We start from the raw sequence: 24,186 nt of genomic DNA, 5'->3' as shown, positions 1-24,186 counted from the left end.
AAGTGCGTGGGTCATGAATGAAGACATGCTGATTACTGGCTGCTCTGACGTTTTGAGAAAAAAATCACCGGGATCATTTTTTTGCCGTCTGGTGTGACTGGAATTACAGTTGACTGAAATGCAACTCCTGATGTTGGACTGGATAACAAGTGGGATTCTGTTTTTAGGGTGTCTCACCCCTGCGCTGTCCTCAGCGTTGAACCCAGAGCTGCATATATGATGGTTGGTTTCTGAAAAGGGACTTTGTGTCTTTAAGATGTGGCTGCAGGAGCCGGGGGTCTGTCTATTGTTGAGGAGACAAAAGCGCGAGTCAGATTCATATAGCAGTGGTGGAGAATAACTTCTCATATCCCCATATCAGAGTCACAAAGCCACCATCTAAAACTTCCCAAAAAAACTAACTTCTGTCGGGACATGGGTGAGTGCTTATAAGATGTTTTGAATTTTCAGTTGTTGTGCCATTGACTTATTGATATGATATAGACCTTATATCTTGTTTGAATATCTTTAACCTACTTTGATTTATTTGTTTTTGGTCAAATGACATGCATTATAAAGGGAGTTATTGTGCAGCTTTTTTTTCGTGCACAGTGGTTCTCGGGTGCATCCAAACTGGACTTTTGAAATTATTTTCTAACTTGTTTATTGGTTCATGCTCTACTGTCTACCTGTTGGTGATCTATTAGTGGTTTATTTTGGTTAAATCATTAGACAACATCGGACGTGTGCCCACATAGGAATCAAAATTAGACCGATTATGTCATTCCATTTGGATTATTTTCAGCAAAATTCAATTTCAATCAAAATTCCATCCTCAAGTCTGTAAATATTCAGTAAAACATTGGAATTAAACAATTTGGAGAAGAGTTTCGATTAGTAAAAAAGAAATACAATAAATAAATAAAATAACTGTCCTATGAAGACAAATCAGTGTGGAATACCGAGTTAAAGGAAGACTGAGGCCAGAGTGGTTCTGAGAGACAGATGACCACCGATGCCTTCCAGAAAGGGGTCATGCAAGGTCGATAAAGTCAAAGGCTCTCACACTCCCACACTTGTTGCAGGCAGAATTAGCAAATTTGCATAAATCCTTTGTACCGTCTACATGATTTGAATTTGGCGGCAAGTTAAATCCGCCAGCCATTGTATACATGTCAGCTGTAATTCCTTATTCAGAAGTGGTCAGAGACCTTAATGGATACCCCCATTGCATTCCAGTAAGGACCTTTTCTGTTTCTGTTTTCGTAGCACACTTAACTAATGCAATAACTCTTTTTGGAGCACAGCCGAAGCATGGGTATTGGCAGTCAACAAACAACCAGACATGTTTTGCTGTTTACACTCAAATGGCAGTGTGTTGACTTCGTTCCCTCCTTAGCAGAATCACATAGGTGTTGTATAACCACATGTTTTGTATGTTTGTGAGAACTGGGGCAGCTCTAACATTTATAAAGCATGGTCACAACAGCGTTTGCCATTCCCAAACGGGATCTCGGGATCATCCAACTTTGATGAGCGGATTGTTGTTGCTGAAGACGTTTCTGTTTCCCCCTCCCATTCATCGTGCTTCCACTCACCCTTGAACACGTCAACACACTCCTGCAGACACAGACTGCAGACCCAGTGCGGTACCAGCCAGCCAGCTGTAACTGTAGGCTAGCCTGAGTGACATTACCACTGGTACTGTGAGAATCCTGTTGGTGGACACACCTCTGCACAGCAAACCATCCACAACTTGTTGATGTGTTTGTGTGTGTGTGTGGGTGTGTGTGTGTGCGCGCGCGTAGCCCCAGGAGTGTGTACGTTCGTGGTGTGAGGTGGTCTTTGTTTGTTTGACATCACTGGCCTTTGTTCTCCTCCGATCGTGGCAAAGACAAAGGTCATTGTGTCTCCAGCCACAAAGAGAGGCTCTTTCTCAAGCCCCAGAGCCCACCCTTCACTACTCTCTCCTTGCCTGGTGACGCCTGTTGCCGGTGGTGAAAGAGGGTTGGACTACAGGGAGTAAGGGGCTGAGCTGTGAGCTTCTGGCAAGAGCCGAGGAACTTTTACGCAAAAAACCGGGGACGGAGAGAGCTGTTTTTCCAGTTACGTTTCGCAGACTGTGGTTCTCACATCGCAGTGTTTGTCGTGGAACACAAGATTCCAAACAACAAATGTTTCCTGTCAAGCAGCCTTGGCTTTGCAAAGCCTTAGGTGCTTCTCTTTCTCCCATTCCTGCCAAACGCAGCTATTTAATTGTCTGGATGTTTTGCTGACTGCTTCACCGACACAGCTTACACTAGAAGAAGTGTGTGAGATTGCAGTGAAGTCAGTGCCGGCTGGTTTTGAATGGACGCTTGACTGAAGAACCTCTGCTCTGCTCTTGGTTTCACTCTTTCTTTGAGCCCTAATTTTTTTCAGTTGCATTCATGCCTGTTAAAATGGAATTAATTGGCTGTTGATGGATTTACAGCAGGAGAGGGGCCGTCTCCATAGTTCCCGAGGAGGGTGACAGACAGGGATTCCGTGGAGGGAGGGAAGGGAGGGGGTCACAACCGTGGCTTAGATGTGCTGTGTGCTGGTGTGTGCGGTGTGTGCCGCCTGTGTGTTTATATATTATGCCCCCTCAGGTTGCTATGATTGCTGTGTCCGCTGCCTGGGGGCAGTGCCTTACCCGTCGCTGGTGGCGACTCTACTGTGCTTCACCGGCGTCGCACTGTTCTGTGGCTGCGGGCACGAGGCTCTGGCTCAGACCGAGGTCCTGGTCGAGACGCACTTCGCTCGCAACATCCAAGACTACGCCGTCATGGCCTCGTTGTGAGTGGTGCCCCTTTGCCCCCCCCCCCCCGGTCTCCTTGTTTTCCGTGTCTGTATCTGGGTTTGTGTCTGCGGGTGGAGCTCGCCCATGCTAGAGAGGCAGCTCAAGGTCCAGGAAGTGGTTGAACTTGTATGCGGGAAGGCATGGGGAGGTTGACCTCTCCCCGCCTGTGACCTCATGTTTCAGCATCAAGTACTTCCAGTATGTGATCTACGGCCTGGCCGGATTCTTCTTCCTCTACTGCATCCTGCTGCTGGCTGAGGGGTTTTACACCACGAGCGCCGTCAAGCAGACCTTCGGAGAGTTCCGGAGCACTAGATGTGGCCGTTGCCTCAGCCTGACGGTGAGGAAGCAGAGGGAAGGGCAGGGGGAGGGGCTTGGGGCAGGGGTGGCCTGGGTGTGGGGCTAGGGGTGAGGCTGGGGTAGGGATGAAGATGGGGTTGAGTTGGGGATGGAACTGTCAAAGGGGGCAGTGAGATGATGTAGTTAATGACTTGTCACCACGTGAAAGTCTCCAGAATCCATGTATACAACCTTTTGCTCTCAATGTTGAAGCATTTGTTAATAATTGAATCAGAATGCAGATACATTTTTGTAATAATGTTTTATGAATTATACAGAATTATTCCACATTCCACATTATACAGACGTGTTATGTTAGGGAAACATGCTATGTCTGAATATTCTGCAATAATTAGGTCACCAGGGACATGTACTGCTGTACATGTCCCATATTCTCCTTGAACCTAACTTCCTGTAACTTCGTGTAAATGAACGTATCCCTTCCTCCCGCAGTTCCTAGTCCTGACATACATCCTGGTCGTCATCTGGCTGGCTGTGTTTGCCTTCGCGGCCATACCTGTCTTCTTCTTCTTCAACATGGCACAGACCTGCCACAACATCAACCTCCTGGCAGAGACCGCGCCGAGCATAAACCAGCACAGCTGGATCTGCATGGACGCCAGGCAGTACGGTGAGAGTGACATCTCATGGCTGTCATCCTTCTTCCTCCTGACAGACCGGTTGATGAATAGCTCGAGACTCGACCCCGATTGAACATACCGTTCTTGTCTTTGAAGAGAGGAATGTATTGTATGTTTAAAGGCTTAAGGTAAATCTTTAGACCGTCCATCTCCATCTCTTTGAGGGGGTCTGTGTCTGGCTCTCGGGCAGTGTGAGACCAAATGGGACATTGTTAGAGAATAGAAGCAACCAGTTGCAATTGCATTGAAAAGGACAAATGGAGAAATGATTGGCGGCGGAGTGTTTTCTTCAATGGTCGCAAAATGAGAGGTATTCAGATTCACATTTCTAAGATAACCTTTTCTACAGGTCTCCTTCCTTGGAACGCCATGCCAGGTAAGGCATGCGGAATGACGCTAGCCTCGATCTGCAAAACCAAAGAGGTGAGAGAGAGTACGGTGACAGGATGGTATTCGAAAACCTCATGAGAAGGAACACTTCCTCCAGTCTGTCAGGTTTACGCCAACGGAAAAGCATGTTTTGATAAAACACTTGTGAAATAGTTCTCCTCTTTATTATGATTGTCATGTTATTTTGATGATGTATCTACGTCATGCTACTACAGTTCAAAACGCATTGTGTCGTGTTTCTTCTCTGCAGTTCTTTGGCACCTATGACTTTTATATAGCTGCATTTGTTGGTGCCGGGGTGGCTCTCCATGCTTTGGTGAGTTGAACTAGTGTCATCCTGTTCTCCATGCATTTGGTTGAAAAATACTGGTCTGGAAGTGCACAGTGCAGCTTAGGAGAGTAACTGTACTGCCTGTTATTGAATCCTTTTCTTGATCTCTTGTCACCCATCCATCTTTCTCTCCATTTCCCTTTCACTCCCTCCCTCTCTCTCCCTTTCTTTCTCCCTCTCCTGTCTCCTAGTTCCTGTATGTGATAGCAACGACCTATAACTATGCAGTCCTGCGCTTCCTGGGAAGGAAAGGCATGCGCTGTTAGGCTCTGTGACCCATCCATGTCCACTGAACCCCCCTGGGCACGATTGGTGACCGTCACACCCGGCACCTCTGTCCTCCTCCACCCCCTGTGGCACACACCTGTCACCTGACATCACACAAACTGCTTCCTGTCTGGGTTTTTTTTTCATTTAAGCAACTCACTGTGAGATGTACAACTCCTGTTTGTAACACCCTTCCAGGCTCAGCACATCTTACTCTGTCGAAGGGGATGATTCTCTTCAGCTTGTTGCTCATTTTCACGTCGGGTGCGGCATCTCTGATTTTGAACGACTGCTTTTTTTTTGTAAAGATTTGTGAAATTATACTGATATCACTGTCGTGTTGTTCTGTCTCAGTTCACTCTCCATGTAATCCTGGGTCTCGCACTCAATGTTTTTGAATGTTGACAAAACATGAATGACGTGAGTGTACTAAACAAATCTAAAACATGACCCCCATACCAAAGCTAACGGATGTGTAAACTGTGCCTACATATTTATACACGGAATACCTTTCACATGCTGCTGCCTTCTGATTGTATTTAAAACATGCTTTCCCTTCACTGAAAAACAGCTGAACGTGCAGGAGTTCTGTACGAGGCTGAAGTGTAATTTATAAATGGACATCCATCTAGTGTTAATGTAGTCAAACCATGGATGATATATTTTGCACACACTCATAATATGTACATACTCCTTGTTTGTCCTTTTTTGACTGATCACTAGGTAGGGCTTCAAGGATATTCACGGCTGCAGTGGTGCTATTGTTACTGTAAAATGCCATGCTCAATCTCCATGCTCTTCTAGGATGTATTAATGCTCATTGCTCATAAAAACAAATGGGACAGATTCCCATATATCCGAAGGATGTGATTCTTTATACATATTCACCGTGTCCTGAAATAGTTTGTGAACATGCTCTGTTGAAATGGTTGGCAATTAAAATTCCTATTAAAGCTTTTGAACCAGAGGCATTACAGTAATGTACTTTATTTGATTCTCATAACATTGTCACATTGGGAATAGAAGAGAAGAATGCTCGGTTGCTAGGGGGACTATATTGAAGCCAGCTATTGTGGAGAAGGAGAAAAAAAGAAACCTAACATATGGTTCTTAAAGCATTTAGAACAGGCACAAATTACAGCCTTGCAACAATTGATCTCGAATTCCTTTTTAAATCGTTTTGGAGAAGCAGCCATCACAGTGGATCACCTGTCCATGCAAAAACATGCCAGTCTTCATGTCTCCCAAGGCCAGGCTGCATACACCACACTGGAGGATGGAAGGAGGAATTGAATTAGCAGGGTGCCACAAAATGGTTAGGTCCATCAGCAAAAACAAAGAGCGTAATGTTCACAGTAGATTATATTCAAACCAGAGGAAGGATAAGGGGATTGGGGTACCTTGAAACAGCCTGGATGGCTGTAAATGGGGGGGAAATCGATCGTAATCTTGATAGTACCATCAATTGGGGTATCACAGTATGAACAGATGGGTGTGCCATTCCTGCATTTGGAAGAGAAAGTTCACAAAAGGAGTATGTTTAATTGATTCTAAGCATTCACATTGGTAACACTTACGCCATTGCAAAGGAATTGCTTTTCAGTTCAGTAATGGTGGACAACAGAGTAAGATCACTTACTCAGTATGGCGCAGAGAATGGACTGTAACTAGATTCACTACTGGTTCAGTTGCCTGACTGCAAAGGAATTTACAACATGAATTAGCAATACAAAATGTGCTTTACACCGGGACAAAACTATCATGATATTTTGGCCTGTGAATTTGCAATAAAAGTTTATAATGTATACATGTTTTACATGAGGGTGGGATAAACTAAATACATAACTGTAGTATGCTATCATGTTTTTCATTGAACGTAAACAAATAGTAAACACAAAGATTGACAATACTGACATGCTAGCATCTTGATAAAACACATACGAGATATAACTTACGTTTCTTCGGAGCAGTTTTTTTCACTCTCTTGACCAGATTCTGATTCATTGGAGCATTCTTTTGCAGATTCCACTGTAGGTTCCACACTTTCCACAGAAGCTTCAGCAATAACATCAGTGGAAGATACTCCCTCTTCTAATGCCTCTTCCAGTTCCATGGCAGACCCAACCGATGGCTCCTGTACAACCTCAACAGGTGCTTGAACAGTAGACGTAATGGCGGATTCAATAACTGACTCCTCGACTTCAACAGGTTCTTCATTTGCTGCAACAACAGGTTCAGGTGCAAGTTCAACTTTAAGTTCAGCTGCTGGTTCAGCTGCTGGTTCAGCTGCTGGTTCAGCTGCTGGTTCAGCTGTTGGTTCAGCTGCTGGTTCAGCTGCTGGTTCAGCTGTTGGTTCAACTGCTGGTTCAGCTGCTGGTTCAGCTGTTGGTTCAGCTGTTGGTTCAACTGCTGGTTCAGCTGCTGGTTCAGCTGCTGGTTCAACTGCTGGTTCAGCTGTTGGTTCAACTGCTGGTTCAGCTGCTGGTTCAGCTGCTGGTTCAGCTGCTGGTTCAGCTGCTGGTTCAGCTGTTGGTTCAGCTGTTGGTTCAACTGCTGGTTCAGCTGCTAGTTCAGCTGTTGGTTCAGCTGCTGGTTCAGCTGCTGTTTCAACTGCTGGTTCAACTGCTGGTTCAGCTGCTGGTTCAGCTGCTGGTTCAGAAGCAGGTTCAGCTGCTGGTTCAGCTGCTGGTTCAGATGCAGATTTGGCTATTGGTTCAACTACTGGTTCAGAAGCAGGTTCAGCTGCTGGTTCAGAAGCAGGTTCAACTGCTGGTTCAACTACAGGCTGAACTTCAGATTTCACTTCAGGTTCAGATGTAAGTTCAACTGCAGGTTGAGCCTCCGAGGTCAATTTCTGTTCAAGCTGCACTGCAGGTTCAGCTGGCGGCTCCTTAACGGGCTTGACAGTTGTCTCAACAGTGGCAGAGTCGGCAGTACTTTCAGCGGTTGACTCCATTGCAAGTTCAACACTGGGAACAAGAGGCTCAGACACAGACTCTTCATGTAAGGATTTGTCTGAGGTCTCCATAACAGGTTTTTCTGCATGTGTACATATTTCTGAAGATTCCTGTATAGATTCTTCTTCCCCTTCAACGTGTGACGTCAATGCAGGTGTAGGGTCTTTGTCGTTAGTTGTGTCAAGTTCGATGGGAAGTTCGTCGGTGGATTCTGCAGTTACTGGTTCACTTACAGGTTCTGCCACCGCAGCAGATTCTACAACAGGTTCCTCTTTTACATCGCTTGCTGGTTCCACGGCAGGCTCCGCCGTGGGTTCCACTGTGGGTTCCGCAGTCAGTTCTGTGGTCGTCTCAGGAGAGCTTTCCATAGCGACCTCCTTCACAGGTTCAGCAGACGCTGTATCATCAGGACACTTCTCTGGCGCTACAGCGATCCCTGCTTCATTATCAGGCTTCTCATTCGCGGCTTCCTTGGGCGATTCTCCCTCTGAATTCACAGCAGGTGCATCGGTTGATTGGGCATCTTGGCCATGTATGTTAGTAGTCTTCTCACTCCTACATATCCAACCAGAAGAAAATTATTCATCATTACAACCGTGCCTCCCAAAAGATGAAAATGACCTTTGATGGACATGATATTACTAAAGAGCACTGTGGGTGGGAGGCGCTCACCCAGACTCGACTGATACCTCTGGAGCAGATTGCTCCCCGACAACCTGGGCCTCGGTTGAGGCGGGCACGGCCTCACTAGCTGTGGTGACACTCTCACTGAGGAGGGAGAGACAGACGCAGGTGGAAAGGAGACATGATGAGTTTTAATCAGTGAGGGAAAATGAATGAGAGAGAGAGAGAGGGAGAGAGAGAGAGAGAGGGGGGGGGGGAGAGAGACAGAGAGAGGGGAGAGAGAGAGAGAGAGAGAGAGAGAGAGAGAGAGAGAGGAGAGAGAGAGAGAGAGAGAGAGAGAGAGAGAGAGAGAGAGAGAGAGAGAGAGAGAGAGAGAGAGAGAGAGAGGGAGAGAGAGAGAGGGGAAAAAGCACACAGAGTACTATTTGAAGAACAGTAAAACAAAAAACAATTACCTTTTAGTTGAGGGAACTCTTCTGAATGGGGGACTTACTGGAGCAGCTATGGACCTATTAGATAGATAAAAAAAGACATAAAAAGGAAATGATCCCTGTCAAACCATACAGCACATTGGAATGAGACCAAAAGGTCCACGTTTAAATATCAATATTGGTCAGAGAAAATACAATGAATAGGGTGAATTAAGAAAGACACTTAGCCCAGTTTAAATCCTAATCCATTATTGGGTTTCTCAGTGTCGACTGAAACAACTTGTTTTTCCTGTTTTGTAGCTGCACGGATACAGTATATCAAATTAACAGTGATAATTACCACCACTCCATCAAAGATCATATACTCACTCAAATTTCTTTGTAGCTGAAAGGACATACGAATTCAGCCTGGCTGGTCTGATAGCCCTGGTCCCTGAACTATAAATAACAGTGCATAGTGAACACAAAATACAATGACATTCTTTCATCATCATTTAATTCCATCCAATGTCGTTCCTGTCTCACCTTGCTTCAGGGGTCGGGGGGTCAACACCCACTGCTTGGTCATTTGTTGCCTTTGTGGGAGAGGTCAGTGCAGTGGGAGAGGTGACAGGGCTGGATTCAACAGAAGACAACTCAATGGGTTTCTTGGGAATCTCTGGTTTTCTTGGGGAAAATCGAAGCACATTTGATCGATTAGGCGACATCACTTGACTTGGTAAGGGGAGGGGGGGTCGGGCTTGGGGGGCGGGTGTCCATGGGTTACCGTGGGCTATCTTCCTGCTGGTTTGGTTCTGTGACTGCACGAATCCAACTGCCATCTCCCTTCATCGAAGTACGCACCTTTGTGGTCCGGAGCACCTGCTGTCTGTTCACTTTTGGAGCAAAACAATCATGTCAATCAATATTTGGTCATGCAATGTTGTTCAACATAGGAGTGTGCCATTCCAGTAGAGCTCAACTTACCAGTTGACATGATGCAGATCTTTGTGTGTCCAACCAGACTTTCTGTTGACACAGAAATATGTGGGCGTTCACTAATTATTGCGAGGGATATGTTGTTAAGTATGTTAAGAAATACGTAAATAAATAAACACATAGTTAATTAAAACCATCAGGAAGTCATCTGCCTTATCAAAAGCTTTACACCTCACTTATATCAGGGCTTTTTATTAAATCACAAATGGCTGGATATTGCTCGTTTGGTGCAGAAACCGAAGGAAACCAAGTACTGTATGCATGCTTGCCTTCACACATACTCTCACTTTAACTGTTTGTCCTTCTCTGTCTCTCGTTTGTGTGCGCACGCGAGCGCACACACACACACAGTAGACATCTAAATTCCTGCATCGATGGCAACGGTTTCAGTACCAGCACCCAAGCAATATAATTCAGAATATATATATATATATCGACATCATGCATATATTTACCTGCAGCTATGCCAGGGAAACAATTACACCTTTTAACTTAAGGCCATGATGAAAATGTCTCAAATGGTGCAGAACCACTCTGTGGAACACGAACAGCACTTACCAGTGAGTCAGTGGTAGATCCTGCTTTGGGCCTCTCGCTCAGAAGTGCCTCTCTCTCTCTCTTAAAGATTGTTGCACCTGCAAGAACACAACATTTTAAAGTGGCCCCTCTCCCCACTCGAACAAGCACAATGGCACTGAACCCTAGGCACCGCCCCTCCATGTCGGAGCACAGTCTTTTTTGTTTATAGCTTTAGATAAGACAGAAAAACATTCTTCATTCTTCATGTCACATATTGTCCTGGCGTGAGGGGTGCAAGGAATCCAGAGAGACCTGATTTCCGTACTTGGTCGTTGCTCTCTAACAACCATTGTTTGTCAGGTAGTGCTGCCTTCTTTCAAAACGATTTACTGTGAAACCAAGCATTGCTCTACTAACTGATATGAATTTGACCTTCAGATAAGCACCTCAATGTGTCTCACCTGTCAAAATAGTGCAATCATTCACTAAAGACGGGTTTCCAAAACTCAGGCTGAGGCACCAGTTCAAGATCGTTCTATCAAAAATATTGATATAAGATGATATTTCATACAATAAAGCATTTGAAAAGATTTGACGCCATTAAAGTACACACTGACAGCACCACAAACATGCTGCTGTGAAAAAAATCACAAAGGCATAAACACAAACAGGAGTGAATTCATAGAGACAAGTTCCCCGCAGTCATAGCTGGTTCCAATCAGCATGAGTCAGCCGTGGTTTACATAAAACGACATCATTATTATATGCTTGCCAGCTTCAAACCTGCCCCTCCCCCGACCCCCCCCCCCCCCCCTCCTCAGCCCCCACCCCACACTGTACAACTCAACATCTAAACCCAGCCCTTGCACTCCCTCCACCCCTCATCTTACAGTAATCCCTATCCCAGCCCCACTGTACCTGTACACCTCTCCAACTCTTCAGGCCGCCCCGAGTGGTTCCCTGTACAAGCTCCCTCCCCCCGTCATGATGCAGCCCTCTGGGCGCTTTTGTGAGAATCTTAGGCATTTGCAATCACCTTACCGGATCTAAACAAAAACACTACTGTATGAAAGCTATGTGAGCTTTGTATGAGTGTTGTGATTGATGGAATGGGCTGTGCCAACAGAAGGAATAAGTGGAGGCCGTTGTGAAGTACAGGAAAGGTATACATTCTGATCTTTCTCTGTTTGTGTAGCACTTTCCTTACAAGTAGGCTCAGTAAAAGAAATACAGCTAAGCAAAGGAAGATAATGTGCATGAAGACCAGTGCGTACCATCATATTTGAGACTAAGACATTTTCCTCGGTACTCCACAGTTTTAGATTTGTAATCATCTAATTCACAAGTGGCCCAAGCGCACATTCTCAGGTTTTATTAAAGGTTACTTTCTTACATTTTGATTTCAACATGTCGAAATTACACCATTCATACATTGTGCATACAGGGCGCCGTTATGTGTGGGACACAGAAATTATATGTAAATGAAAGTAGTCACATTTAGTACATTGCTGCATATCATTTGCATTCAATGACTGCTTTGAGTTTGCGACTCAGACATGAACGGGTGCTGAGTATCCTTTCTGGTGATGCTCTGCCAGGTCTGTTCTGGAGCTATATTCTACTTACATTTAGTCATTTAGCAGACAGTAAGTACAGGGACATTCCCCCGAGGCAAGTAGGGTGAAGTGCCTTGCTCAAGGACTCAACGTCATAGGCCAGACGGGGAATCGAACCGGCAACCTTCTGATTACTAGCCCGATTCCCTAACCGCTCAGCCACTACGACTCCCTACTACTTCTGCTTGTATAGGGGAGTTGTTTAAGTCCCCTTAAGATCATATAAGGCACAATATGTAGACACATGTAGCTTTCCATGAAAAGAAAAAACATATTTAGTAGAATAGAGTCATGCGGTAAAGACTGGTAGCACCTGTCAAACAACACCCGAAAGATGATATCTTACTAGCAGGAACTAGCAGGTTGTTTCTCACTCTGGTTTGTCGGTTTCTGTACTCTATCCTTATGTCAGGGAGTCAGGTGGCTGAGTGGTTAGGGAATTGGGCTAGTAATCAGCAGGTTGCAGGTTTGATTCTCGGCTGTGCAAAATGAAGTTGTGTCCTTGGGCAAGACACTTCACCCTACTTGCCTCGGGGGAAATGTCCCTGTACTTACTGTAAGTTGGTCTGGATAAGAGCGTCTGATAAATGACTAAATGTCACTATGGCCGAGCTGAGGTATGTAAGAAAGTCATACAGAACAAATATTATAGGTGGTTTATTTAAAGAATACAGTGTACTGTGCAGTTGTGATGGGCAGTTTAATTAGTCCCAACTATGAACAGTGTGCAAATATCCTTAGGGCAGATGACTGAGCAACATCAAGTAACACATTAACTGACAAATTCCATTTGTATGTTCATGAATAACCATTGTGAGTGGTTATAATTTGTTCTGGAAATACACATTTTATACGTCTATGAAATGTAGCGTGCTGGAATTCGTGCCTGGGAGGATTAACGGAGACAAAAGCAATGGCAGCCAGTGTTAGTTTTTTGCCTGACATTTTCTTCTGGAGGCAATTTCCTTCTTTCTTTCGACATGTTATTGAGTGCATCAGGAATGCAGGCGAGGCAGCGGGCGAGGCAGCGGGCGAGGCAGCGAGGCAGCGGGCGGACGAGGCACGTTGAGATCCCCTCTCTCCTGTCCCTGACACCAACATTCCCATGGCAAAACCGTCCAACCGGCCTCACCAGAGTGAATGGGATGCACACAGTAGGAATCTGTTGGTAAACGAGTAAGAGTAATAAATGAAACAACACATTTCAAAAGAGAGGATCGACAACAATGGGAGGGTTTCAGAGTCAAGGCTGGGCAGGGTCGATGACTCTGCTGTCGTACCTGTCTACACCACTAGGGGGGGATGAAGATGGGGGTTAAAGGCTCATAAGGAAGATATGGTTTCTGGCTCCATCTTGGGACTGCACCGCAGTACTGAGGCTTGGGTGGAAAAGACAAATCTTCAATCATCCTCACTGTCTATTCAGGGTGCATAGACAAGACAAAGAAGAGGGCACCTCGTTTAGCTTTAGGGTTAAACTAAGTTCCCGTTTTCAATAATAGCTCAGTTGTCAATCCATCGGACTGAGGATTGAGCGTTAGCATTGAGATATTGTCATTGGGTTATTTTGTGTTTGAGCAGAAAGATTGAAAAGATGTTATAATAAATGTTCAAGTGTGTGTGTGTGTGTGGATGTGTGTGTGTGAGTGTGAAGCTGAAAGCTTTTTAAGAGGGCTGGAATCTAGAACACAACAACTAAACGTCCTCATGTTATCTGCATGAGAATAGCCGGAATGTCAAAACCTTCTACACCTCATTCTCTCTCTCTCTGTCTCTCTCGCCTCTGTGTATCTCCCCCCATCTCTCCCCCCTCCACCCACCCCCTCTCTATTAGTCTCTTTCTTTCTCGTTTCAGACCAAAGAGGCGGACGCACTAACATGTATAATTTACACCGGCTGAGTCCTGCTCCAGCTCTTTTATACCTAATTTAAAGGAGAATCAGCCACAAGGAAAAGGTGTCTGGTTTAGGGGCTCTACCAGACTACCTACATAAGATACAGCATGTACTGTACTTTAAATGGCATTGCTTTTTTCCCTCATGTAAAGGGAATTAATAGCAATATCCCTGAAGGTCCACAACAAGCCTTGCCACCTATGGAAAATCATCTGTTTAATGGTAGTTAGGAATTAAAAATCCCTTGATAATTAGTTTGTCTTCCACCCCTGATATAGGGTAAGGACTGCAGATGTTCCTCACACATTACAATTGCGATCAAATTATATTTAGATGTATAACATATATACCAGGGAGTCAGGTGGCTGAGCGGTTAGGGAAGCGGGCTAGTAATCTGAAGGTTGCCAGTTCGATTCCCCGGCTGTGCCAAATGACGTTGTGTCCTTGGGCAAGGCACTTCACCCTACTTGCCTCGGGGAAAATGTCCCTGTACTTAATGTAAGTCGCTCTGGATAAGAGCGTCTGCTAAATGTAAATGTAAATTATATTTAGATGTATAACATGTCTTTTCACCAATACAACAATTGACGTGAGGGGTGAAATTCTCAAGCTCGTCAATACCAGGCCTTCATTTCCCAGTCTGCTTTGTGATGGCTGGGGGTATGTGAACAATGACCTGATCTCAGGTTGGTGACATCCCTCTTCTCCATGAAACACACTGTAGGATCCTCCTCACCACAACTCAACTCTTAACGCCAGCTTCTGTTTCCAGGTCCCTGGCCCTCAGGGCAGATCTGACATTGTCTGTCAAATGGATGTTGTTGGCTCATCCCATGGAAAGCACTGCACTGCACATGGATAAGAGGGATAATCCATTCAACAGAAGCTACGGTTTGTCATAGAACTGACTTTAAAGGTATTTAGGAGTTATTCCCTAAAAAAGATTTTGGTGGACATAAGACTTGACCGTGAATGAATTCAGTTGTTGGATTATGTCATCTTGAACTCAGTGTTGCAAACCAAAATTATTTTGTCTAGGAAAATCGAATGTTTTCTACACATGTTTTCTTGATCTTTATCAATGATCTGTTCAAATAGGGTTCCTCAGACCCTAACAACAAGTCAAACAGATCATACAGCCATTCGTTAGTACTCCACCATTAATCAACTACTGGGACTACACTATATTCACAGCTTTTGCTACTTACTACAGTGTAGAGTAATATATTATATGGTGTTGAGCACAAAATGTGTCTACAGTCATGTATCTCTGAGCTTGTTTATTTATGGCCTTGTTTCTGTTACCCAGCACAGAGGCATTTCCTAGAATTCTACACCAGGAGTGCTAATGCGTCTGTATTGAATTAAGAGAGTTTGTTTCCTGAGCTGGTTTACTCTGGCTATGTTTAAAGACCATGTGAGAGACGGGGCTCTGAAATGTGGAGGAGATATAAATCATGAAACTTTTTTTACTCTTGCTTGTAAATATCTTCAAGAAGGAAGTCTTAGGGAGTGGGGAACAGTTTCTGTCTGAGAACAAATTTCACGGGGGAAAATCTGATAAGGATGTGGACTTGTAAGCCATTGGGGTAGATTTAAGACTGGTGAAATCTAACTGTTGAGTTGTAATATCACTAAAGTCCATGGCTGATGGGAAAAGTGTTCTCTATCATATCTATAGTTAGGCTTCTTCTGTGCCAGCCTCTTATCTGAAAATACTGTTCTCCTGGGATACATGTTAGCTGATGATGACTAGGATGCTGTCTATAGGCTATTCTCAGTGACTTCACTGAGCCTACTTGTATTCAGTGCTTAACTGAAGGCAGATCCAATACTGCCTATGCATTTGTTTTTAGAGGTTTCATTTACTTAAAATGGAACAACACACACTTATTAGCAAAGTCTGTAATACAAACCAGTATATTTGTTTATGAGTAGGCATAGGTTTGAATCTGATAAACGTCTTGTGTTCAGGCAATTTCTTGCTCAACCAAGTGTTGCTCAATCGATGGTTCAGAATTGCTTTGAAATTTTGAGCGGATCAAGGTAATCAAGATGTTGATGTTATTTGTTTCCCAGAGAAAAAGATAAGATTTGTGTAGCCTACCGTTCTGCCTCCCAATTCCAGTGGCTAGGAGGAGTCGTTTACATCAGTGTAGGCACTCTCGGTCACTTAGGCTGATAGAAGTTATAAATATTTAGAAAGCTTTGCAGGAGTATATCGACAAACTTGCAAGTAGACTAAATCAATGTAGAATTACTTGACGATAAAGAGTGCAATGCATGGGATAAAATTACCTTCAGAACATTTTAATGTCGTCGTTGGAGGTATTACGGATTCCCAAATGTAAGTTTAAGTTATAGAACTACCAATTATTAATTTGCGCGATCTAAATAGCTTCAGAGAGAACACTTTGCTGTTTAGACCAGCCATTATTAAAGCGTCAATACTTTTATTTTTACTTTGAGATGTGAATGATAAAAAAAATGAAATTATGGTTCGCTTTTTGCGTCAGGCTGCTTGAAATCGAGAATTGTTGCCTGTTTATTTGATGGTCTTTCTTCGGCATACTAATTACTTTACCTGTGATCATCTATTAACGCTGTGGACTTGGTTAAACGTTAAGTATGCACGTCATCGTCGGTTAAGGTATCGTGACTGTAGAAAGTACATACACCTTTTAACTTTATAACATAAATTCAACATTGACCTGTAGCCCCACACACTGTGTGGGCAAACATATTGAGAGCACTGAAGTGTGTGATATATTAGCATCGCAGCTTTTGGTACTGTTGTCTGCTGCTGATACTAAAGTTATAATTGCAAACTTTTTAGTGGATTCTCTATCGGACTGCTCAACTCCTTTCATGCTGTGCCCTAGCCTTTCAATGACACTCCTGCAACCTTGGATGTGAAGCGATATCCCATGGATCCATCCTTTGAGCTGTCCTCTCACTTGACGCCCATGGCCTCGACACCACCTCCCCCATCTGTGTCTCCATCCCCATCCCCACCCAGGTCACCCTCTCCTCCACCACCCACATCCCCCCCACCCCCACCTATGTCTCCCCCTCCTCCACCACCCACATCCCCCCCGCCCCCACCTCCTCCCCTGCCCTCAAGCCCTCCGACCCGTCATGGTGCCCTGCAGCTGCGGAACTTGAACTGGGACCTCATCCCTAAAGAGAAGGTGGAGGGGCGGCTTAGTGTTTGGACCGGTCCGGACGAGTTTCCCATCGACCTGAGCTCTCTGAACGAGCTGTTTGGGCAGACGAGGTCTCGCACCCATAAGAGAGAGTCAGACGCATGCCACGGTCTCCGATCACTTGGTTCCCCACCACGAGCCAAACAGGCCAGTCTCTTTATTGTTTCAATAGTCGGTAACATACCGATCGATTGTGATTATCATAAAACATTATGAGGTTTAATACATGTCTTACTAAATGAACAGTAAAAGAGTCATTGAGATGTACACTGATTGTTTTGGTTCTGACTGCTGTTCTTTGTGGTCATGTGTAGGTATCAATTCTTGATGGAAAGCGCAGCATGAATGTAGGTATCTTCCTCCGGCAGTTCAAGAGGTGAGAAAGGTTTGGCCGTCCTCAATCAAGCTGGTAAACAATACCAGTAGTGTCATCGTTTCGCAGTGATAACAATATCACAGTAAAAGTAGCTTAGATTCCCGTGTGTTCGTCTATGATTTACTGAATGTCCATTGTCTGATGTTGTCTCCTGTTAACAGTGCAGTCAAGGAGATTGTGGAGGATATTAAGCAGGGTTCCAGTCAACGCTACGGAAGTGATAAGCTCAGTGAACTGTGCAAACTGCTGCCTGATTCAGAGGAGGTACTGTAGAATTCCCTCTTTGGAATATCAAAGCCTAGCTGGGTGTGTCCGTCCAAAACACTGAGGCCTACCTAAACGCATCTGTCAAAACATCAAGACCTATCCAGTTGCATCTGTTCCGATATCACGGCCTTCCCTCCCGATCTCTTCCTCAACCTCTGCACATGCTCCATAGGAGAGGCGCCTGAGAAGCTACGGAGGGGATCCAAGGCAGCTGGGGGAGGCAGACCTCTTCATGCTGCTGTTAGTGGAGTTGCCGAGGTGGGAATCTCCCGTTGCTCTTCCTGCTAAACCTCTTTCATTCAGTACCTCGGCAGTTCAATACCCCATATTCCTCCTTTTTCATCATCTGTCTTCGCTTGTCGTTTCTTTAGTTATCGCTTGCATCTGGATGCCATGATTCTACAGCAGGAGTTTGACCCCACCTTGACTGCACTGTGTGAATCAGCACGTTGCTTGGTAACTGCAGCCACAGGTAAGGAGACAGGGAAGCGGAGTTATGCTACTGGCACTCAAATTAAATGCGACAAGAACCGATTTGTGTCAGCTCTACACTTGACAAAAGCACTGTGAACAGCTCAACCACAGGTGATGTGACGGGCCTTCATAACATCGGCCTGGACAACCGCCCTACTTCTCTGTCTTTTACAGAGCTTCTGAGGTGTCCGGAGTTGCATTCCATCATCCGGCTGGTACTGAGGGCAGGGAACCACATGAACTCCGTGAGTAGAACACTTGGACCAACTGCCCATTAGTGTGATTTGAATTCTTCAGGAACTGATTCTCCCTATCAAACTTTAATTAACAGGGCGGGTACGCAGGAAATGCTGCTGGGTTCCGCATCGCCTCGCTGCTGAAACTAGCTGACACCAAAGCCAACAAACCAGGAATGAACCTGCTCCATTTTGTAGCCATGGTAAAAGGAAATACATAAAATAAACAGTTAACAATGAAGGTGAAAAACTTGCTTCTATATACTTCTGCGGTAAACGGCAACTTTATACAGGATGTGTTGTGTCTGTCGTCCCCTCAGGAAGCTACGAGGAAAGACCCCGCCTTGCTCTCCTTTCCCCTGAAGCTGAGACATGTTGGGCCTGCCTCCAGGTCAGTGCAACAGCACAATAAGCTGCCACCGCACAAGCTCCAATGCAGGACACCGAGCGTGACTCAGTTTGTCCAAAAGATTCACATGAAATGTGTGAGGGGAATAAAAAGCATGGTTCTGTTATTCTGTTTGACAGATCAGAGTATTACAACGATGTGACGATGGACTCAGATGTGACTTAACTGTAATGTCATGTTAGTCCTGTCTATGTAACTGACTTTTCTTTATTGTACTTATGAGCAAATTCACTTATTTTCTCCTCCTTTCCCACCCTAAGACTGTCTGTGGATGGAGTGCAGGAAGAACTGTCTCAGCTGAAGAGTCGAGTAACAGCTCTACGGTCAAGGACTGAAACAGAACATGATCTCCTGCTGCAGACAAAACCTTTCTTCCTGGTTAGAGCTTCCAGAATAGTTTATATTACATTACATTTACATTTTGTCATTTAGCAGACGCTCTTATCCAGAGCGACTTACAGTAAGTACAGGGACATTCCCCGAGGCAAGTTGGGTGAAGTGCCTTGCCCAAGGACACAACGTCATTTTCGAACCAGCAACCTTCTGATTACTAGCCCGATGCTCTAACCACTCAGCCACCTGACTCCCTTATATTCCAAAACAAGGCTCCCACGTCTTCAGTTCATACCGACTAACTGTTGGGTTTTTAGGACGTCCTGTGGATGTGTGATTTCTATTTTGTTATGCAACTGATCTGACAGTGAGGCATCGGGGGTTCAAATGTTGTCCTGTGTCCTCAGAGGGCGAGTGGGAGGCTGGAGGAGGCCGAGGTGGAGGCTGAGGCCTTACTGAAGGCCCAGCAATCCCTTGTTGACTTCTTCTGCGAGGATGACGTCACATTCAAGCTCGAGGAGGCCTGTAACATCTTCCATTCCTTCAATGTTCGCTTTCAGAAATCTGTCGAGGTTTGTATAAAAATTCAAAGTAGTCAAATGGTTGTTAGCATTAGCATCATGTGGCCGATTTAAGTAGATCACTCCTCTGGTTGTAATTCTCAGGAGAATGCTAAAAGGAAGATACTGGAAGAGAAGAGGGCATCGAGGAATGGAGCAGAGAGAGAGAAGGACGGAACTGTGAGGTGGCGTTCCATCGTCACCTGCTCCGTCCTGGGGGCTGGACTCGGGGGTAGTCACGGAGACGACCTGGAGAGCTCACTGGAGCGCAGTCTCGTCCATATTTGGAGCCGTGGCAACATGAGGAGCCCGGAAGGCAGGCCACGTGCCGTCAGCCCTTTACAAAGCCTGCAGCAGACAAACATTAATGAAAAATTGGAGACCTCACCCCGTGCCTGCTCACCACAGACAAAACCTCAATTGTCCCCCGAGCCCACAGACTCTGTCCTGGCAAGGGCTGCCCAGACGCCTCCTCCTGGAGACGATGCACAGCCGTCCCTGGAGAGTCGACCCAAGTCGACCCAGCTAGTCTCAAACTCACAGGCACAGCAAGACACAGCCTCCTCCAAACCTTCAGAAGGACCATCTCTGGAATGGGAGGGTCTGTATCCACTCTTGGGAGACACAGTCGTTTGTCATACGCTTGTAAGTGGCCTACGTTCCTACAAAAACCTGGCGCCGACCCTGCCCACTCCAGGAGTGCGGAAAGGGACTAGGACGGGGGGTATGGGCGATGCTGACACCTCCAATGTCGACCCTTCTTCTGGCTCTTCTGTTACTGCTTGTGCAAGCCCATCTTCCATCCCCAGACTCCAAACCACATCAGAGACAGCTTTGCCCTGCCGCCTTCCTGTGAAGGTCAATGTGCGATCCCCTGCACTTTCAACAATCAGAAAGGGGACTGACTTTACTGAGCAGACAAAAAAAAGGAATCCAATTCACCACATGTTCAAGAAAGTCAGACTAGAAAAGGAAAAGGTGAAAGTCAAAGATAATGAGAAAGTAAAAACGGAAAAGGGGAAAAAACAGGCGAAGGAGGAGGAGAAAGAAAGTGAAAAAGGAATAGGCAGCGAGAGGGAAAGTGAAAGAGAAGCTGAAAGGGAGACCAAAACAAAAGAAGAGAAAGAAAGAAAGAGAGAGAAGACAAAGAGAGAGAGAAAGCACACAAAGGAGAAAACGAGTGAAGAATCGAAAGAAAGGGACCAACTGAATCCCTCGAATGACAGGGAGATGGACAAGGAGCTCAAACTGAATCCCTCGAATGGCAGGGAGATGGACAAGGAGCTCAAACTGAATCCCTCGAATGGCAGGGAGATGGGCAAGGAGCTCCAAGTGAATCCCTCTAATGGCAGGGAAATGGACAAGGAGCTCCAAGTGAAGCCCGAGACGAGATCCACTCTGCGTGTCTCCAAACAGCTGAACCTCCACCCCGGCTCCTCGGTTCACTCTCTTCCCAACCTCGCTCTACAGAACTCCACCACGGCCAGAGTCTTACGGTGTGTTGTCATTGCCGCTGCAGCTGTGAGAAGAGACAGGAACAGCAGGTCTATGATTCCAAGGATCTCAGGGTCAAAGAGGCCTGCGTCTCAGTGCCCCAGTCATCTGTAGAAGACAAACACCACCTTGTATATGCAGACTTTTATTAGGTGTTTCTCAGAGGAATGACCAGATACGTAGTACATCTCACCTGTGAGAAAGACAAAAGACTCACAGACCTTGCTGTTAGGGTCTTAGTATCGATGGAAAGTATAGCACCCTTCAGAAATACCTGATTAAAATAGCAAAAAAGGTTGAAATTCATTAATGTAGACTAATTTATTTAAATTGTTCATCACATTCAATGGATCAATTCTTGTGGAATTGTGATAAAATAACATTTGTGCACAGAGAAAAGAAAGAAAATGTTTGTTAATATGGAGGTTATAGTATGTGATGGAGAGAGGATTGTAAGCTGTTTTGAGAAAAGATTTTCAAATATGTTTGTACTTCTGTGTGAGGAAGAGAGTATAAGGATTGGAGCAGGTCGGTATAGGTTTGAATTGTTCACTTTAGTGCATGGCCTTCTGTTTAAATATATGTAGATTTTGTCATAACTGTCATTTTGGACGAAAAAAATAAAATAATGAACTTTTGTGATACACATTTTGAGTCTTATTTTGGGAAATCGTGATAATGTTGTGTGTTCATGTTTCAATTTAACTGTGAAACCCACACTCTTGAAGTTACAACCGAGTATAGTGCAGCCACTACATGTACCATAATACAATGCTTCAGAAAAAAATCCCGGATGACAAACTTCTAAAACAACGAAACAGGGCGCGAGACAACAAGAAGGCGGTGGAGTGATTTATGAAATTTACCTGTTGAGACCTCAATTAATGGGACATTGAGATTAACTAACAAACTTCACTGTAAGTTGTGCTCGTATTATGGTCTTATTTCAGATGGGTTTAATTTGACTGGAGGATAAATGTTACTGTTTAGCTTTTAGCTTAGCTGTTAGCTTGTAGCCATAAGTTCACTCTGCTACGGAAACTCAAGCGCGTGCTAAGTTAGCTTGTACGGGCTAACTAGCAAGCATTCACTGGTTAGTTTATTTGGTAAATGTTTATAGTTATCTAGCTATTGTTTTGCAGTCGTGTCGTGCAAAACACATTCCCTGAATGTGTTTCTTTACTACTGCATTATGTGCTTAACTGTACGTTTTGTAACATTTGCTTTCTAGCCAAGTCGGCGAGTTTAGCCTGATTTGAATGCTAACTAAATAGTACAGTACAGAATTAGCGCTCATAGCTTGAATGTTGGTCGACTTGCCGAAGTTGAAGCGAGTCCATGAATTACCATTTAGTTTACAATTTAATATCTGTACTGATTGTATGTAAACTTTCTTGTCGCTTACTAGTATTATGTTGAAGAGAGCACTGGACCATCAAGAGTGATTATACAGTAATAGAGTATGGGTAGTGTAACTAATACTTAAACATCTTGTGACGATACTTGACTCGGTCACAACATTAGGAGCATGACGCCGTCTTCTCTTGACTCTTCCTTTCCGACCCCTTCACGCAGGCACCTTCGTCGCCCTAGTGGATGTGGGCACCATGCAGACCATAAAATGTGTGGTGGTGGGCGATGGTGCCGTGGGTAAGACCTGTCTGCTCATCTCCTACACGACCAACGCTTTCCCGGAGGAGTACATCCCCACCGTGTTCGACAACTACAGTGCCCAGATCAGCGTCGACGGCCGGGCCATCAGCCTCAACCTGTGGGACACGGCGGGGCAGGAAGAGTACGACCGGCTCCGCACCCTCTCCTACCCGCAGACCAACGTCTTCATCATCTGCTTCTCCATCGGCAGCCCCTCCTCCCACGCCAACGTCCGACACAAGTGGCACCCCGAGGTGTCCCACCACTGCCCCGGAGTTCCCGTTCTGCTGGTGGGCACCAAGAAGGACCTCCGAGGGGACACGGAGGCCGTGAAGAAGCTGAAGGAGCACGGTCTAGCTCCCACCACCATACAGCAGGGCAACGCTTTAGCCAAGCAGATCGGGGCTGTCAAATACCTAGAGTGCTCGGCTCTGATGCAGGAAGGCGTCAGGGAGGTGTTTGCGGATGCTGTGCGCGCCGTGCTTAACCCCGTCGCTAAGAAAACGCCCAAAAGGTGTGTTCTGTTGTAACCATGTGCCTAAGACTGTGGGGAGACTGGAGGAAGAGACTGAAATGATTGGCTCTGCCAGTTTGGTTCCAGTAGGCCTTCCACATTCAAACCCTTGCCATTGTAAGCTTTGCCAGGCTTCTTTATTACGCAAATAGATTATAATTTTTCTTTCCGTTTTTAAGAGGTCCTCACCACTAGCCGTGGTTTTTTTTCATTGATTCCACCGACCTGCCTATGGATTTTTATGTCACTGAAATCGAAACACCAAAGTGAAGATGGCAGGGAGATTTCAGAACGTGTCTTGTCTTTGTAGCCACCTGAAGTGCCCTTCCAGCGCTGTGATCAACACCACATACTTCTCACTCTTCCCATGTCAGGCCAGTCTTTTAATGACATTTCCTTTCAGCCCTGTCCTCTATGTCATGACAAGGCATTCGTAAATCATTTCTTGTGTGCCTTAAATAGCCAATATGTAAAAAAAAAAAACCTCCGTGCCACTGATTGCAAAACCTTTGCTCTTATTGGATGAAGGAATGCACGAATGCATGTGCTTCAACCATGTCAAGTCTCAGGACACGCAATACCGCACCGAGACCAAAAAAGGGTGTCTAGCAGTGTCAACCTAAATACAGACACACTTTGATTAGATCGGTCTGTTTTCCAGAGCTCGTGTGGTTGCTCCCGCTCCTCCTCGACTGCACTCCGTAAACTATGAGCTTGGAATGCGCACAATGCTTTATTGTCAAAACAACGTGCTGATTGTCTCAGTGGGTACAGATTTGGTTGTCCATGTCTGCTAAGTAAACAAAAGTCACAAAGATTTAATCTAGCCGTATCATCAGAGGAACGGAACAATCGGGAAAGAATCGTTCATCAAGT

The 24,186-nt window shown here is 45.2% G+C and overlaps 4 protein-coding genes across 7 annotated transcripts; 3 read left to right on the top strand and 1 right to left on the bottom strand.

Moving 5' to 3' along the window:
• Positions 1-312: 312 nt before the first annotated feature.
• Positions 313-5,735, top strand: plp1b (proteolipid protein 1b). 3 transcript variants are annotated; one of them, XM_067229017.1, is made up of 7 exons: positions 313-418; positions 2,610-2,796; positions 2,984-3,140; positions 3,593-3,770; positions 4,130-4,203; positions 4,421-4,486; positions 4,693-5,735. In XM_067229017.1, exons 1-7 carry the CDS (start codon positions 415-417, stop codon positions 4,765-4,767), a joined length of 741 nt encoding a protein of 246 aa, XP_067085118.1. In that variant the 5' UTR covers positions 313-414; the 3' UTR covers positions 4,768-5,735. The 3 variants fall into 3 exon arrangements, with proteins under 3 accessions (XP_067085118.1, XP_067085119.1, XP_067085117.1); XM_067229018.1 differs by lacking the exon at positions 313-418 and adding an exon at positions 2,030-2,193; XM_067229016.1 differs by lacking the exon at positions 313-418 and having other exon boundaries at positions 2,546-2,796.
• Positions 5,736-5,741: 6 nt separating this feature from the next.
• On the bottom strand, positions 5,742-10,414 carry si:dkey-125i10.3 (cytadherence high molecular weight protein 1). Of its 2 annotated transcripts, none has more exons than XM_067229014.1 (11): positions 10,317-10,414; positions 9,747-9,788; positions 9,547-9,655; positions 9,306-9,446; positions 9,150-9,218; positions 8,805-8,858; positions 8,398-8,493; positions 6,724-8,280; positions 6,408-6,464; positions 6,169-6,271; positions 5,742-6,037 (listed from the first exon to the last, which is right to left on the bottom strand). In XM_067229014.1, exons 2-11 carry the CDS (start codon positions 9,754-9,756, stop codon positions 5,939-5,941), a joined length of 2,295 nt encoding a protein of 764 aa, XP_067085115.1. In that variant the 5' UTR covers positions 9,757-9,788; positions 10,317-10,414; the 3' UTR covers positions 5,742-5,938. The 2 variants fall into 2 exon arrangements, with proteins under 2 accessions (XP_067085115.1, XP_067085114.1); XM_067229013.1 differs by having other exon boundaries at positions 9,747-9,817; positions 10,317-10,392.
• A 2,082-nt stretch (positions 10,415-12,496) lies between these two features.
• Positions 12,497-20,505, top strand: LOC136933313 (FH2 domain-containing protein 1-like). Its single transcript, XM_067228631.1, has 13 exons — positions 12,497-12,510; positions 16,808-17,141; positions 17,309-17,370; positions 17,532-17,634; positions 17,810-17,895; positions 18,009-18,109; positions 18,286-18,356; positions 18,443-18,550; positions 18,668-18,738; positions 19,017-19,134; positions 19,497-19,661; positions 19,755-20,250; positions 20,459-20,505. Exons 1-13 carry the CDS (start codon positions 12,497-12,499, stop codon positions 20,503-20,505), a joined length of 1,776 nt encoding a protein of 591 aa, XP_067084732.1.
• Positions 20,506-21,938: 1,433 nt separating this feature from the next.
• LOC136933430 (rho-related GTP-binding protein RhoG-like) lies at positions 21,939-23,774 on the top strand. The gene is made up of 2 exons (XM_067228811.1): positions 21,939-22,060; positions 22,719-23,774. Exon 2 carries the CDS (start codon positions 22,751-22,753, stop codon positions 23,324-23,326), a length of 576 nt encoding a protein of 191 aa, XP_067084912.1. The 5' UTR covers positions 21,939-22,060; positions 22,719-22,750; the 3' UTR covers positions 23,327-23,774.
• Positions 23,775-24,186: the final 412 nt, after the last annotated feature.

This window comes from Osmerus mordax, chromosome 25 (genome assembly GCF_038355195.1).
Source record: "Osmerus mordax isolate fOsmMor3 chromosome 25, fOsmMor3.pri, whole genome shotgun sequence".
Classification (NCBI taxonomy): Eukaryota; Metazoa; Chordata; class Actinopteri; order Osmeriformes; family Osmeridae; genus Osmerus; species Osmerus mordax.
This window is presented reverse-complemented; position numbering and strand designations above follow the sequence as displayed.